This window comes from Equus quagga, chromosome 14 (assembly GCF_021613505.1).
Source record: "Equus quagga isolate Etosha38 chromosome 14, UCLA_HA_Equagga_1.0, whole genome shotgun sequence".
NCBI lineage: Eukaryota > Metazoa > Chordata > Mammalia > Perissodactyla > Equidae > Equus > Equus quagga.
In genome coordinates this window covers 17,191,061-17,207,046 of record NC_060280.1, presented here as the reverse complement: position 1 = coordinate 17,207,046, position 15,986 = coordinate 17,191,061, and the positions used below count along the sequence as shown (strand labels likewise).

Genomic DNA, 15,986 nt, shown 5'->3' with positions numbered 1-15,986 from the left:
TCCATACAGGCTCTGTTGGAACCGCCGCTCCCCGGGCTGTCGAATGCGAGAGTAAGATGTGTTGCTCTTTGACGGAAAAGCCAAATCCTCATTTAAGGTGGAAACAAAAAAACAACAGAAAGCCTAAGAGTCTGCACGAAGTGTTCTTGTTGGGTTGGACATCCTGTACTCACAGGCTCCAGTCTCCAGGCCAGCGGCGTTGTCAGGCAGCCTGCGCCTCTAAGACCTAACATTGTTGAAAATAAGGTCATCTGTTTCTCTTGGTGTTTGCCCAAGCCTTTGGGTTGAAATCATTTCCATTCACAAAATAATGATTTATTAGAAGCTAAGGGAAATGTTGAAGGTGAGGCAGGGCCCTTTGATCTGTTTTGTGCTGCCCGAGCAAGGGAAGGGTCAAACTTTTGAACAGATATCAATAATTAAACTGTGGTTGATCTTGTCTTAAAACACAAAAAGGGTGCAAATAAATATGGGGCGGGGCCGGGGCGGTGGGGAGAGGAAGAGCAAGGAAGCTGGTGCGTTTCCCTGGGAGCAAGGGGCTACACAGCGACTGTGTGCTGGCTTGTTTCAGAGCAACCAGGAGCTGACATGATCCTCCTACGACTGGGCAAGGGGAGGGGGCTGGATGGGGCTGGATGGGGCTGGATGGGGCTGCCTGGGCTTTACGCCTGCCTTGAGGGGAGAGGGTGGACAGTAGCCCTTCCTACTGCAGCCAGAGTGGAAGAAGGGCCGGGATTTAATGTGGGCCTGCTGTGGAAGGAGGCTCCCAGAAGGAGGGATACCTGGTTGGTGGGAATGGCTCCATGGCCCTCAGGGCGCTGGCCGTTTGGAGGAGCCCCAGCTGGAGACTAGTGGCAAAGAGGTCTAACCTCAATGTCAAGGATAGACGTGGTGCAGAGGAGGCACTAAATCCAGCCCCCCACAGCTTCAGCTCCACCTGCGTGGCCCCTCTCATTCCCTTGACAAGCCTGAGAGTGGGTGTGGCCCTGGCGGGGTTTGCGCAACGGGCTTGGGTAGAGCGGGGTTCCCAGCATTTAAATATTAAGACTCGGGCAGCAGAAAGTAGACTGTGAGGGGCAATCAGTAGAATAGCCATGTGATTTATGGTCTAAACCAGGATACTTTTGAGAGTGCAAGGGGGCACTATAAATAATTATGCTGGGCAACAAAGCAATAAATCAAAACTGTCCTGGGCAAACTGGGCTGTATGGTCACTGTGGTTTTCAGACCATGGCTGATGCTCCTTTGAAGTTAATAAAATTTCACTCACTGGTGGCCGAGTCCCGAGAACTCCTGCCTGGGAGGTGAGTAGTGCCACCTCCTTGTAGGACATGGTCTCTGTATGGCAGAGCACAGAGGGCATCAGCAGGCCTGGCTGTGACCGCTCTGAGCCCAAGGTCACCTTGACAATGGGGACAATCCCGCCCTGCCCATCCACAGGGATTCTTTGTGCTTTGGGATGTTTCAGGCTGATCTTTTGGGATGTGATTCCCATCCCTTCTGATGGAAGCCCTGGCTCCCTGGGTGGAGGGGGGCTCCCTCCACTGTGCCTGCACACACTGAACATGGTAGCATTTGTCACGGTGTAGGGTAAGTGTGTCCATCTGTCTCCTGGGCTGGCAGCTGTCAGTGCTGGCTCCAGGCCAGCCCTATGGCCTCAGGGCTGTTAGTGGAACTGCAGCCTGGACGGCCCTGAGCTCAGCATGCTTTCTTGGTCATTGCAGGTGGACCGCCAAACCGAAGAGAACGACATGAACAAACGGAGGCGGAAAGGCCTCAACAACCTGGGCGAGGTTTGTACACACAGTGTCAGTTTAAACAAAGGCCCTTTGCCTGATGGCCAGTGGCCACAGGTCCACTGGACTGGGACGGAAGCTCTGGCCTTCTTCCTTTCCTCTTACAAACCACTGGGTTCCAAGCTTGGCTTGATGGAAACACATGAGGTTCTGGTCCTCCCTCCACTTACTAGTTATGTAACCTTGGGAAACATTCTCCCAGGGTGTGGCTCATGTCTGTTAAATACGGATGATGCATTTGAAATGTAGGAAACTTTGTAGGATCTTTAAGCTTAAATAAGATTTTAAGATTAAATAAGAGGACGTAAATAACATGCCGAGCATGATATCTGGCACTTCGGTTGATCAATCTACAATCACTATTAATAGTAAGTAATACAGAGGCACTAGCAGTCCCACTTTTCTCCCAGTCCATGTTAGTTTTTACCTTTTGTGTTTCCTGCACTTTGAGTCTTCAAGGGACCTGTCCCCGTGCCCACAAGTGCCACCTTCTGGTGAGGCAAGAAAATTACAGGCTACTTTGTCAAAACCCAGCACGAATCTCTCTCCTGCTCCTGAAAAACTGATCCACAGAAAAAGAGAGTATGCATTCCTGCTTGCCCAGGCAGCTCTGTAAAGAGACCTGAGATACACACTTCACTTGAAAAAGCCATCCTAAACCCAGAAAAGCAAGCATCGAAATTGCTGGTGAACTGTAGGATGCCAGCTTTAGCTAGCCTCCTGGCTGATCTCAAAATGATGACAGAGAGGCACGTGGGATAATTTGTATGCTATGTTCATACTTGATTTATAGGACTTAGGAAAGACTTCTTTTGTCTTATATGGATGAAGAGCTGTTGCTCTTGGCTCTGGTGTGAGCAAGAAGCCAGCAAATAGGGAGAGAATTGCGAGGAGGCAGCCGAGGCTAGTTGACAGGGCTGGAGAGACGTCCCATTCCCCAGCCGTGGGGCGCTAGATCTCACCTTAAATGCCTGTGACTTGCTCCTGCCTCCTCCCGAGAAGCTGTCCTTGGGTACATTTTGTCTCGGGAGGAAGGAAGCCTTTCACCTGCGGCTCATTTGAGGCGGTGTTTGTGCTGTTTCTGTTGATGACAGCACAGGAGTTAGAGTGTGGGACGAAATCCGGTTGCACCTGCCCCTTCTGAGATGGCTTTGGACTGTTCTCTGGGCCAGCTGTTTTGCTTAAAGTCAGATTTAAACAATAATTTTTTCTAAATTCTTGTGACTCAAAGTGTGGGCCAAAACCAGCCGCATTAGCATCACTTGGCAGCCAGTTAGAAATGCAGAGTCTGGGGCCCACCCAGACATACTGAATCCGAATCTGCTTTTGAAGGAAGGAGACCCTGGTGATTCTTGTGCATGTTGATGTCTGGGGAGTGCTGGTCTGCATGACCCGCTATGCTGGCCGACTTTGGCCTTGTGCAAACAGTGACCACCCCAGCGAGCTCTGTATTGGTGAGCAGAGTTACATTTCCACTTTGAAGTGGCCAGCGACTCTTTGGTTTGTGTTTGTCCAACACTTCAGAGTGGCTCTGCACACACGGTTTCCCATGGGCTGCTACTCTTAAGGAATCTTAAAAAAAAAATTGACTAAGGCTTGCCTCTTCCCACGAATTCCTTCTAAGTGAACACATCTTTGTTGTCTTGAGAATGTCTGTTCCCGCAAGGGAGATTCATTGTCTCCTTGGGAAAGCAGACTGCCCACTTGACATGACAGAGCCATGTATACTTCTGGGCTTACAGGAGCAGATCCTATGGTAAGGGGGAACAGACATTCAGTGAACGCTGGTAACTTCCCAAGTTTTATTTTTAGCAAAAGAAATCTTTCATGGAACTCCATGTTATGAAACAGCATAACCAAGTGACCATGGCCAGCATCTCACCAGTCAGAGGTCATGTCGATACCAGGTACCCTGAAATAGAGCCATGAGAAGGGCGCTTCACCTCTGCATCCTTCTCCAAGATCCATAACCCCAGTCTAGTCATGAGAACACATCAGACCAGCCCAGATTGAGGGCCTTGGTACAGAATAGCTGACCAGTCCCCTTCAAAACTGTCAAGGTCGTGAACGACAAAGGAAGAAAGAGAAACTATTACAGGTGGGAGGGGACCGAGGGGACTTGATGACTGAAGGCAATCTGGGACTCTGGATTGTATCCTGGAACTCACACTGGACACCAGTGGAGAAAGTGCTGTCGTCCAAATCGAATCTATAGTTGTAGTTGATAGTATGGTGCCAGTGTTCATTTACTCATTTTGATAACAGAACCATGATTGTTCCACATGTTAACAGGTGCAGCTGGGTGATGAGTATGCAGGAACTCTATGCTATCTTTCTAACTTTTCTGTAAATCTAAAATTACTTCAAAATTAAAAGTTTTTTTAAAAGAGATAGCAGCCACCAAGCCGGACTGGCTAAAGTTGGGAGTGGGTTGCAGAGGAGACGGGAGAAAAGCCCAGAGCCTGTGCCCCTCCTGACTGACAGCCCCTCTTCCTCTCCCCTACCCTTCACTTCTTGGCAGCCACGTAATATATTTTGAAAACCATTTTGCTCATTCTTCATTATTCTATTTGATTTTTGCAGCAACCATGTGAAGTAGGTTATGCTCCCTTGATACAGATGAGGAGAATTTGGAGAAGTCTAGGAAACTGCCAGGGTCATTGGGCTGGAAAGTGAAAGAACCAAGACTCAAGCCCTAACTGGCTGGCTCCCAAGCCTGGTGTCTTCTTTGGGAAGACATGTCCCTCCTGTGAGCATTGTCTCCACTGGGCATCGCCTGCTGCTTCTGCCTCACTTCCTTAGAGCTTGGAGGGCGTCCTTCTTCAGGAACCTCATCCCGCGTCCTGAGCCCCCAGGCCCCCTCCCTGCTATCTGGGGTCCGGGATGCATAACCAATGCCCTGACTTGGCCTTGCAGCCGTCTGCCTTTCCCAGCCGGAGCCTGGGCTCCAATCAAGAGGGCGGCAGCAGCAAAGAAGGTGGAAATGAGAACAAGGTGAAGTCCTTGGCGACTCAGCTGCTGGCCAAGTTTGAGGAGAACTCTCGGAACCCCTCGCTCCTGAAGCCGGTGAGTCCCGTCAGATGATCACTGGACCTGCCTTTCTGGTGACCAGAGCTGAGAAGCCCGCAGAAATGTTCAGGCTAGTGGTGGATTTCACATATGCCAGCCACGCCTGGCTCAAGCGAGGCTCGAGCTTCTAGATCAGAAGTCAGCAGACTTTTCTAAAAGGGGCCAGATGGCAAATATTTTAGGCTTGGGTACCATACGCTCTCTCTTGCAACTACTCAGCTCTGCCGAGGTAGCATGGAAGCAGCCATAGATGATACCTAAACAAATGCATGGGGCTGTGTTCCCATAAAACTTTATTTACAAATACAGGCGGCAGGCCAGATATGGCCCAACAACCATAGTTTGTTGATGCCTGTTCTGCAGCGGAGAAGAAATCCTTTCCCTAATTTGGTTTTGCTTTGCAACCATGACTTGGTTTGCAGCCATCTGTGAGATGGTGCAGCTTGAGGGACCTCTAGAGGTGCTGGCTGCCGGGAGAGTGCTAAGCCCATGGTGAGAAGACCCATCCAAACCAGCGGAAACTGAGCCACGGGTCTTAGCGCCATGTGGGCCTATAGCAACAGGGACCAACCTCCCTAATGTTCTCATGGTGCCCCTTCCTAGGTCCCTCGAGTCAGGCTGGCAGTGCTGTTGTGTTTGACCAGGGTCAGTGTGAGGCTGAAAGACACAGAGTGCTGCGGGTCAGGCTGCAGACTGAGCCGACTTCTCCCAGGTCTGGCTCTGGGTCTGAGCTGCATGGATCCATCTGCGCCCCGGAATTCCTTTGGGATGCTGCTGTTATGTCACAAAAGCTTGGGACAAGGGGTGCGTTTTTTCTCTGGAGAACACCTGTCACGTGACAGAATTTGGCTCCTATCTAGAGGAGGACAGACTCAGTTTATTAGGTTTAGAGGCCATCATAGACATCTTCCTGGTCTGGATGTGGGCCATGCTCCTCCTGGACAAACTGACCTTCCCCGAGAGGCCCAGTGATTTTATTATCAGGGGGCCATTTTCCTGAGATTTATAATTCTCTGAATTTTCTTCTCGATTGTCCCTTCTGGAGGCTTGGTCCCTGACAGTCTGCAGGTGTTGCAGAGGACTCTTCTCCATCAGAAGGACTGTGGCATCTCCCTAAACTAGTAGGCAGGAAGCTTTCCCGTATCTAGGAGGACTCTGGGGCTGGCCATCCTGGCCTGGCATGGGCTCTGGCAGTGGCCGCCCAGTACCCCAGGTCTGAGCCAAAAGCATGGCCTCGCTGGGATTCACACGTTGTCCCAGAGCGGGGGACTCCAGGACTTGCTGTTCACAGGGACAGAGAGCCAGGGTTCAAGTTTCCCAGCTGGGCTGGGCTTGCAGGAGCTCAGCCCAGTGCTCTCTCCACGCTAGCACACTCTGCCTGCCTCTCCTCCCTCCACTGTCCCAGTCTGACTCACCTTTTCCTTCATGTTTCCTGCGGCTGCTTTTTCGGACTCACCTTCCTCCTCCCAGCAACACCGAGGCTCAGTGATAGGTAAGGTCCTGCACTCTTCCTCTGACCCGCCTGTTAACTGTCGCCGCCCCACGCCGGAGGAGCCCACACCCAGCCCATCGCCTCCTCTGAAAAGGCAGGTAGGGCTCCTTCCAGTGGATGCTGTCTTGGTGAAACCAGAGGGATGGGGTCAGTGGCTGTCTCCGCACCCCAAGTAGAGTTGATTGTAGATTCTCTGGGGACTCAGACACAAGCTTGAGGTCACCACCCTGATAGGTAAGAATAACCGAGTATTCAGCATCTTGAAATACATGCCAGTCAGGGCTGTTGACTCACCAACTACCATGCTCTTGGTAAAAGCAGACCACACCACACGGGTGTTTTGTGTGATGCCCCTGGGACACTTAGCTTTATTTGCAGACCACTTCAATAGGCTGATTATTAAATCAATGAAAGCGTGGCAGTGATGGTGGAATGGGTTCAAGTGGCTGATTGGCTGCGTGCCACTGAAGGGGTAAGGCTGGGATGTGGTGAGGGCCTCCCCCTGGTACCCGAGTGGACAAGGCCTGCCCAGTGGGCAGGGAGGCAGCTGGCAGCCATGGACTATGGCTTTTTCCAGCTGGCATCTCTGGGTTTGGAATTTGAGCACAATCACTCTAACTGACCACAGCACAGCATTAGGAATTTTGTGTTGCTTCCGGTGGTGGAGGTGGAACGAGGTCAGTGTGGATACAATACAGGGATTTTATGTCTGTGTGTGTAAGAATTAGCTGGGAGAGCAATTTTTTTTTCAGTAAAAAATAGGGATTTAACAAAAGTACTAATAAGTCGTATGTCGCTTAGTGACAAGGATGTGTTCTGAGAAATGCGTCATTAGGTGATTTCATCATTGTGCAAACATCATAGAGTGTACTTATGCAAACCTAGATGCTTTAGCCTACTACACACCTAGGCTGTATGGGACTAATCCTGGACCACCATCGTGTACGCAGTCCGTCGTTGACCGAAACGTTGTTATGTGGCACATGATTGTATCTGGTGCCCACTCCCAGACCAATTAAATGAGAATCTCCAGGGGTTGGGCCCAGTCTTAGGGTGTTTTCTAAGGTGATTTCAGTGTGCAGCTAGAATTGATAACCAGGGCTGTACAGGTTTTGACATGCTGGGTCTGGGTTGAGGCCCAAGACTGTGTGTTAAGAGGCTGTCAGCTGCTTCTGATGCAGGTGCTGGAAAGGTAACACTTGAGGTTAGTTTGGAATCTGACTCGAGGTGGCACCTGGTGCCCCCTTTGTCCTGTCCTCGTGGGGATCCCTCACACTGGGGCTCTATGAGAGGGCCACAGTTGGGAAGGAAGCTTGATTTTTCTTCTCCCCCAGTTCCCCCCGGTGGTTGTGACGGGGCATGTGCTCCGAGAGCTAAAGCAAGTGTCTGCTGGTGGCGAGGGCCTGAGCAGGCCCTGGAGAGCCAGAGCCAAGTCTGACCTGCAGCTGGGGGGACTGGAACCGCCTATCGCCCTGCCTCCCACCTGCCAGGGAGCGCAAGCCCTGTCCGGGGTGCTGCGGCGGCTACAGCAGGTGGAGGACAAGATTCTCCAGGTGAAAGCCTTGCTCTTTGCCCTGCCTCTGCCCGTGTCTGGGTGCCTTCCTCTCCCCTGCCTCCTTCCTGCCCAGGGGGGTTCCTGCTATGGCTCTTCACCCCTGTCTCGGTCCTGCCTTGCGTGGTGAATGAGACTAGCCGACCCCACGGCCTCCCTGCCTCTCTCAATCTCTCTCTCTCTCTCTCTCTCGGAGGTGACCATCACAGTCTGTCACTGTCTCTTTTTCTCTCCTTCCTCGCCCGGACTGCAGAAGAGGGCTCAGAACTTGGCCAACAGGGAATTTCACAAAAAGAACATTAAGGAGAAGGCGGCGCATCTCGCCTCCATGTTTGGACATGGGGATTTCCCGCAGGTAAACACTGGGCGCTCGGAGCCCCGGGGCCCAGGTGTTGGACATCCAGCGAGGTGACGGGGAGTCGGTCTCTGGAGCTTCATTTCCTCCTTCCTCCTCATTTTATAGAATGAGGCGCTGTTCACTTTTCAAGCCACTAGAGAATTCGAACTGGTTTCTAAAAAAGACCAAAATGAGATCATTCAAAATGAGTAAATAAATCACAGTGCGGGGAAAAACAAGGCAGAAAAGTAGGCTCAGATCGAAGGAAAATGTTACTGAACAGAACACATGCTGTTAGATCCCAGACAGCTTCTGAGTCGGCTCTGAGCCACCTAAGGGTCAATGAAAAGAGGGAAAGCTGATCAGTTGCAAGAATTGCACCACAGTGCCTTTAAAGTGAGAGCAAACTAGTTGCTCCTGACGTTTTCGGGCACAATGGAGCAGTCTCCCTGTGGCCCTGATCAGGGAGACGCTGCACAAGGAGGTCAACCGCGTGCTGTAACCTGCGCTCTGCTTTCCCAAAGGCAGCATGGAGCCAAGAATGGCTTTGCCTTAAAATAGGAAGCACGGCCCCCTCCAAGCCAAGTTCTTATTTAGAAACTTGCTGATGAGAAGAGCGTGTGCTCGCGAGGAGGTGAAAGGGTTGATAGTGCGTTCCCGTGGTGTGGGGGGTGTGTGTGTGTGTAAGGTTCTCCCTGCCTTGCGGCAGCTTGGTCTCTAGAACCTCCCTCCTCTGCTGCTTTCACTCCGTCTCCTCCAGACCTGTGTCCTCTGCTACTGGGCAGAGTCATCGACATGGGAAGGATGCTTTGCATTTAGTTCATTTTTAGGGCTCCACATGGCTGCCGGAAGACAGGCACAGTTGTTTGCAGCTGCAGAGGCCCTGCTGGGGCCGTCTGCCCAAAGCAGCCCAAGATTCTTCTTTCCTAAGCTTGCAGCTGCTCCTTGCCACTGAGCTCGGGAGCGAGGGCTTCAGGAGTCAGCGCTGGTGTCCGCAGCACCCTTCGGCAGCACCAGGATGGATCTGCTCCGGCTATTTTGGAGTGACAAGGGAGCTGGGATAGGTGTAGCAGAATGCAGTGTAGTCAGGAGCTGGACAGTCCTGCTGGGCTCCAAAGATAGAGGCTTCTGTTTTGTCCTGAGCCTCGGGCCTGGATGTCTTCTCCTCTCCTTGAATGCGTAGGCAAGGGGCTGCGTCATCGAGGCGAGCATCTCTGAGAGTTTCCCCGGGGATAATCGTAGTCTCCTCTTTCTGTTCTGTGCAGAATAAACTCCTCTCTAAAGGCCTGTCTCGTCCTCCTCCTCCTCCATCTCCTCCCTCCTGCCTTCCGTCTCCTGATCCAGCTGCTACTTCCTCTCCATCGACTGTTGACTCTGTTTCTCCTGCCAGAAAGGTAGTTGTCCTGAGCAATTAGCTGCCCCCACTCCCTGCATGTTCTGAGAGGTTCTCGGCTCTGCTTGACCTGCACAGACAAACATCTGAAGTTTGGCTTGGCTGGGATGAGAATCCGTAAGGTACTTTACAACAGTCCTGGATTCGCTTTTGTTTCTGTGTTGGAGCAAGCAACATAGTGGAACAGGCAGTGTGCAACAACTTGTGTGACACTGCTCTCTCGTCCAGCAAGCGTTCATTGGACACCCACCTTATGCCAACCATGGTGCCAGATGCTGAGAAGACAAACGGGGGAGGTGCAGTTCCCTTATGACAGTTTAGATGGAAATAGCACATTCGCATAGAAATAAGGAACATTTTTACTATATGAAATTGCCGATATTTGGCTGTTTTTAACCTAACAAAATGGCAGTTTCACATGGTGAACCTGATACAATACTATCCATTGGTTCTAGGAGAGGTGTACAGGGCAAGGTAAAGGGGAGAAGCCTGGAAGAATTCACAGAGTGGGTGATAGGGGAGCCGAGTGTTGAAGGTTTCCTGGGAGGATTTGCTAGAGAGAAGTCAGGAGCAGGGGCTAGCATGTGCAAAGACAGGCAGACAACTTGCATGAATGGAAAGACAGGATTCCATTGCAACTTGATTTGGGGATAAAAGTATTTATGAGAGGGTGGAGAATGAGGGTGAATGTCAGCCCACTCTTTCCATGTTAGGAAATTTCTATCCTCTTAGAAAGAGCTGCTGAAGGATGCACTCTGTGTTCTAGAAGGATGACTCAGTTAGCTGTGCAGAGTTTGGCTCAGAGTGGGAGAGGGAGTGGGGAGCCAACTTTGGTTAAGTAGATAGTGAAGTGCATGATGAGCAATTATTAAAGTTGGGTTCTAGGGCACTTTTGGTGTTTTCCACTTGTCTTCCTGTTTACCTAATATGCTGAGACAATGCCAGGCTGGGGAGGGAGGGGGCAGTCTCCTGGGGAGCTTGGCCTCTGGAATGGATGAGCCTAAAAATGGATGCGAGACCTACTTCTTTAGCTAGTACTCAGAGGAGTAGGTTCGGAGCCTCCTCCCCACAGACTGCTCCTCTGAATGCATTCAGCCTGTCTAGCTCCCACCAGGACTCTGCTCGGCATGCAGTGCTGAATGTCCTCATTAGGGTTACTGCTCATGTGCTTCCATGCTGTTAGGTTCATGCACAAACCAGCAACCTGCTGTTGCATTAATGGAAAATTAGGAGCTGCCTCTTGGTGTATAGCTGGGAGTCCCACCCCTACTGACCCCCACTGCTGTGGGAGAAGGGTGCAGTAGGGTCTCCCAGAAAGGAGCAAGGACTCTTATCAGCTCCACCCACTCCAAGGTCCTCAACCTGGGTATTGATCCTCCTTGGAAGGCGGCAGGAGAAGACTCAGAGAAACACAAGCACTCCCAATGTTCGACTCCACTGCAAATAGCCATGGCTGAGATAGATGGCCAGCATCTTGTTCCAGGTCAGCCATTGGTCAACTGTTTGACCTTAAGTCTCCTGACCTATTTGGGCCCCATTTTCTCATCAACAGGGCCCTTGGCGGCTTCTCCACTGGGCTCTTTAAACCAACGTCACTCAGTAAGCCAATGAGTGAGCCTTCATTCATTCAACAAATATTTGTTGAAGGTCAGCTTGGGGTCAGCCCTGTCAGGCTCTTGGGATAGGCATCAATGATCAGGAGTCACGTTCCTGCCCTGATGAGGCTTACACCCTAGTAGAGGGAAATAAACAATCAACCATAATATGATATATAAGTAAGTTATATCATATATCAGAAGACAATACTCCCTATGGAAAAATTAGAATGAGTAGCAGGGACCAGGCGTGCTGGGGAAGGGTAGCAATTTTCAATGGGGTGGCAGGGCGGTTCCTCCTGGGAAAGAGCATTGAGCAGGAGCAGAGTCACAGATGGGGAAACAAAGGTACAGAGATGAGACTAGTGCCCAGGGCTCCTGTCTGCAGCCCAGTTTCTCTCCTCTGGACCATGGGGGCCAAGCACAAATGGAGTTCTTCTCAGAGGGGCCAGCCCAGAGGCTGTGCCCATGGAGAGCCCCACACTCAGGTACAAGGAGGGCTGCAAATGGGCAGGCTTTGAGATGGCCAGTCCCACGTCCTCGAGCCCTCACCTCTACAGCTTTGTTCCTTGTTTCTCCCAGGTTGTGGCAGAATAATCACCCCTGTTTTTTCTTATCCCGTCTTCTGAGCCAGCCTTGACCATCAGATGACAGTGTAATGGGGCTATGTTAAAAGCCTCTGATTTAAGAATTACAGGCTGATGTGCCTTTCACAGTTGGATGGGAAGGATTGGGGAGAGGGCAGGTCATTTACCCTCTCTGTGCTTTGGTTTCTCCATGTGTGAAAAGGACCCAAGTTGGACTCGACACCCACAGAGCCCTGCAGATCTCACTCTGAAGCCATTGGAGGCACTTAGGGGTGGAGTGAATGGTGAATTTCCAGTTTCAAACAGTCTTAGAAAGGATATTGTCAGCTGCATTGCCCCCCAGCCCCCCAACTTTCCTCCCTCTCCTGGGCCCCACCCCACCATTGATTCAACACTGGGCTTTGCACATGCAGAATCTGGCAGAGTGACGGCCTCCTCTGAGGTGAGAATTGGCTGCCCCTTAAAGTAGGTGACAGCTTGGTGACAAAGAGCTTCGTGCAGTCCTGGTGGAGCTCAGGGAGCCTTCCCCTCGAGAGAACCTGGGCCTTAAAGCTTCTTCCCAGCAGACTATGGGCTGCTCTGATTGCCCAGTGACCCAGGTTGGCCTCCATTCAGGGGAGCCCGAGGAAGAAAAATGCACTTGGAGACTGACAGTCCTTGGCAACCTCCTGGCAGGCAGCGCATCTCTGTTCCTGCCCTGGAGCCCTGCACCCTAATTCTGAGGATCCAGGGATAATCACCTTCTCATGGGAATAGACTCAGACAAATTTGTCACAACAAGCGTGTGTTACTCGCAGGGATGCAAGCTCAGGTCCCCAACTCTGAGAGATGTGGCCAGGGCTCTGCCTTCAGACTGCACTTGCCTGCCCCTCGGATTGACGTTCCCTTAGGATTCAGAGTGGTGCTGCTGGGTTTTTGGCCAGAACAGTCATGGGGAATCTTGAGGACTTCTTATTTGGGCCCAGATTCTTACCTTGGAGTTTTGTCTTTCAAGACCTCAGGCTATGGGATGGTGTTTAGTCTTGTGTCCCCAGCACCTTTCAGCTCATCCATTCCATCAAACCAGCCCTCCTGTAGAGGTCTCAGCCCTGTATCAACCATTAGTTAACTTCTTTCTTAAAGAAGGGAAGCCACTAGTGATTTGGCCTCTGACGTGGCTGCCAGCCATTTGTCAAGGTGGTGAGTTCTTGCAAGAACAAGATGGCAGCTGAGTGTTTGCACAGCTGAACCTCGCTGGGCTGGGGACTGTGGGTTCCTCCTCCTTGGTCAGAAGAGCAATGTGCATTGCAAAAGGAGCTTTCTCTACCCTTGGGGGTGTTTGTTTTAAAACTGGATTTGCAGGGTTTGCTCTAGAGATTTGCATATTCCAGGGAAGCTGAGCAGTCTTAGTTGAGCAATCTGCCTTTGTTTTATCTGATGCAAGGATAGATCTCAAGGCTGCCTCCAACCTCATTGTCCTTCTGTCTGTCCCAGGGATGGAGCTTGGCAGCCCCTTGGAGGTCTCCTGTGTGCATCCTAGCCTGGGGGATTTAATTTTCACAGTACTGGAGTGCCTCAGGGAGACAGGGCACTATGGGGAGAATGGTATGGGCTCGGAGTCACACTTGGGCTCAGAGCACCGATTGCTTACCCTGAGAACTCGGACAAGTTAGGGGACCTCGCAGCACCTTAGTTTCCTACCTATAGATTGGAGATGACAGTAGCTACTCCTGAAGGAGATGGGAATAATGCAATGAACTAGCGTACGTAAAATGCCAGAAGTATCCAGTAAATGTGCTCTTTCCCCAGTGGAGGAGAATTCTAGAAGAAAGCTCATGTACCTAAATGCATGTTGATTCCTCTCTTTCTAAAGGCAAAGAAGTCCCCTTCAGATTTCCAGTTCTATCCCAGCCACTTAGGAACAGTGTGGCCTCGGGTGAGTTAGAGCCCCCTGGACCTCAGCTGGCCGATCTGCGAAGGGGGATCATAAGACCCGCCTCGCAGGGCCGTGAGGTTGTACACGTATGATCAGCAGGACAGCATCTGGCAACAGGGGACAAAGGCGCAGAGCTGGATACCTATTGGGAGGTCACAGCCGCAGAGGCTCTGAGCGTATCATTTCCGGACCCCCTCAAACAGGGGGTTCCAATCCTTGCCCTCCCTTTCCTTGCCCTGGGCATATAGCTGAGGACTCTGGTCAACCAGCCTGTCCTCTGATGTTTGTTGTCCAGGGTCTCCTCAGTGAGGAATGTCCTTGCCCAAGTAGGCCCAGGAGAATGCCTCTGACCCTAGTTGTCAAAACCTCCCTATCTCATGAGCCCTCAGCTCTAAGGCCCTGGGAGCTCTATTCTCCCTGCTGCCAGAGCCATGTGGGCTTTGTGATGCTCACAGCAAGCCAGGCGGCCACAGGTGGCCCAGCTATGGATATGAGCAAGCTGGACGCCTGGTATTCTTGGCTGAGCTCCAGGCCCCAGGGGAGGGTTACCATTGTGTGGACACAAATGGGCCCAGGAGTCTGCGTCCTCCCTCATTCAGAGCATCACCCCTAGACCAGGACTGCAGAGCTGAGTAAGACAGGGTCATGACATCAGGGGGCACAAACTCAAGGGGAGATGGGCCAGCTCGGAGCAGGGTGAGAAAGACTCCAACATCCAGGCAGGGACCATCATATTCTGAGTCTAGAGTGACAGGATCGCCTCAGGAGTGCCATCTTCTGCACCCTTTGACAACAGTGCTTGGGGCAACAGTGATGTCACCGTGTTTGAATCTAGGGTGACTTGGGAGACAAGCCAGTATGCTCAGCCTGGGTGGGTGCATTGTTCTTACTCGTGCGGAGGAGGGAACCCAAGCTCCCAGCAGTCCCCCAAGTGAAGGCCATCTAAGAGAGGAGAAGAGTCCCAGAATATGGAAATGTGAAGCTGCCCCAGTGGTGGTGCTGTGGACTCATTAACTCTCTGCCAAGTGCTTCTTGAGAGCCCAGCACCATGGGAGGCACGGCCCAGATTCCTTGATGACTCTCTTTTGCAGCTCTGGGGGGATAGTGGGGGTCTACCCATTTTACAGATGAGGAAGCTGAGGCTCACAGAAGGGAAGTGGTGTATGTGAGGTTAATCTAATGTAATGTGAGATGATGGCCCACCTGAAATGTCCAAGCATTCCAGCTTGCTCTAGTTAATTAGCTGAAAAATAATTAAGATTCAAGAGGGAAGAAAAGTAGTGAGAAATACCCCAATTCTTCAAAATTATGAGAATATTGAAAGACACATAAAGGGTTCCCAAAGCAGACCCCTGGCCCTCCAAAATTACCAATTCTTAAAAAACTAGTGACTGGGATGGGATCATTTTTGGTCAGCTCATCAGATTGCCCAACTTTGCATTTAGACAAACTGTTCCCAGGCAAATGGCAAGCTTTCCTCTGGACCAGCCCTTCCCGGACCAGACGTGGCTTGCCTTTCAGTGCATGAACCTCCCTGTTGAGAATCTGTGCATCTTGCCCCGAGGTCAATACCAGGATGAGTTTTCCGGAAATTTCTCTGTGAGTTGAGCATCTCTTTCTTTCCCAGGATCCAGAGAGCCTGGAAATTTCCCAGTCGGTTAGAGCTGTGCTGCTCACAGGCAAGTACCGTCTGTGACCCAATGAGCACAGCAAGTGAGCCGAGCCTTTGACGCTTGTAGAGCATTTTGACATTGCCACACATCCAAGTGTGTGATCATATTTCTAGTATTTCATTTTTCTTGTATCTGCAAGTATCAGGCCACAAGGGATTTAAAAAGAAAAAGCAAAATCTCATCATTCACCACTGATAGTTTGAGGAGCATTGAGCTAGCACAGGTCCAGTTGGTCGTGTCCTCACTCTCACAGAGCCAGCTAGGCAGCCTGCTGTCAGGAAACAGAAGATAACATGTGATCCCAGGGCAGCGCCACCTTCACACTGGTCTTTGGGGTGGGCTTTAAGGGCCCCCTCTCCCCTCTTGAGACAAATGCTCCATCACCTGGTCCCCTGTGCCCTCTCTAGGGAGTCCTGGTTCACCTCTGGGTATAGGTGATTCTGGAATGGTTTCCATCAGGTTGGGCAGGGCACGCTGGAGAGCCAATACTGCTTTTCCTAAGGGTGCTTTCATTTCATAATTCTTAAGAAAGCCACAGTCACCGTGTGGGGATTTCACAGTCAGCTGGGAGAAAGGA

At 51.3% G+C, this 15,986-nt stretch overlaps 1 protein-coding gene across 10 annotated transcripts in view; it reads left to right on the top strand.

The window, feature by feature from the left end:
- Positions 1–15,986, top strand: part of MICAL2 (microtubule associated monooxygenase, calponin and LIM domain containing 2) — a 220,409-nt gene that overhangs the window by 113,790 nt on the left and 90,633 nt on the right. For 6 of the 10 annotated variants that reach the window (XM_046685197.1, XM_046685198.1, XM_046685192.1 and 3 more), the window contains 6 exons: positions 1,725–1,793; positions 4,713–4,862; positions 6,336–6,455; positions 7,692–7,910; positions 8,106–8,264; positions 9,512–9,640. In XM_046685197.1, coding sequence (XP_046541153.1) covers positions 1,725–1,793; positions 4,713–4,862; positions 6,336–6,455; positions 7,692–7,910; positions 8,106–8,264; positions 9,512–9,640 — 846 coding nt within the window. The remainder of the gene's footprint in view (positions 1–1,724; positions 1,794–4,712; positions 4,863–6,335; positions 6,456–7,691; positions 7,911–8,105; positions 8,265–9,511; positions 9,641–15,986) is intronic. The other 4 variants (XM_046685202.1, XM_046685199.1, XM_046685200.1 and 1 more) reach the window with 3 other exon arrangements.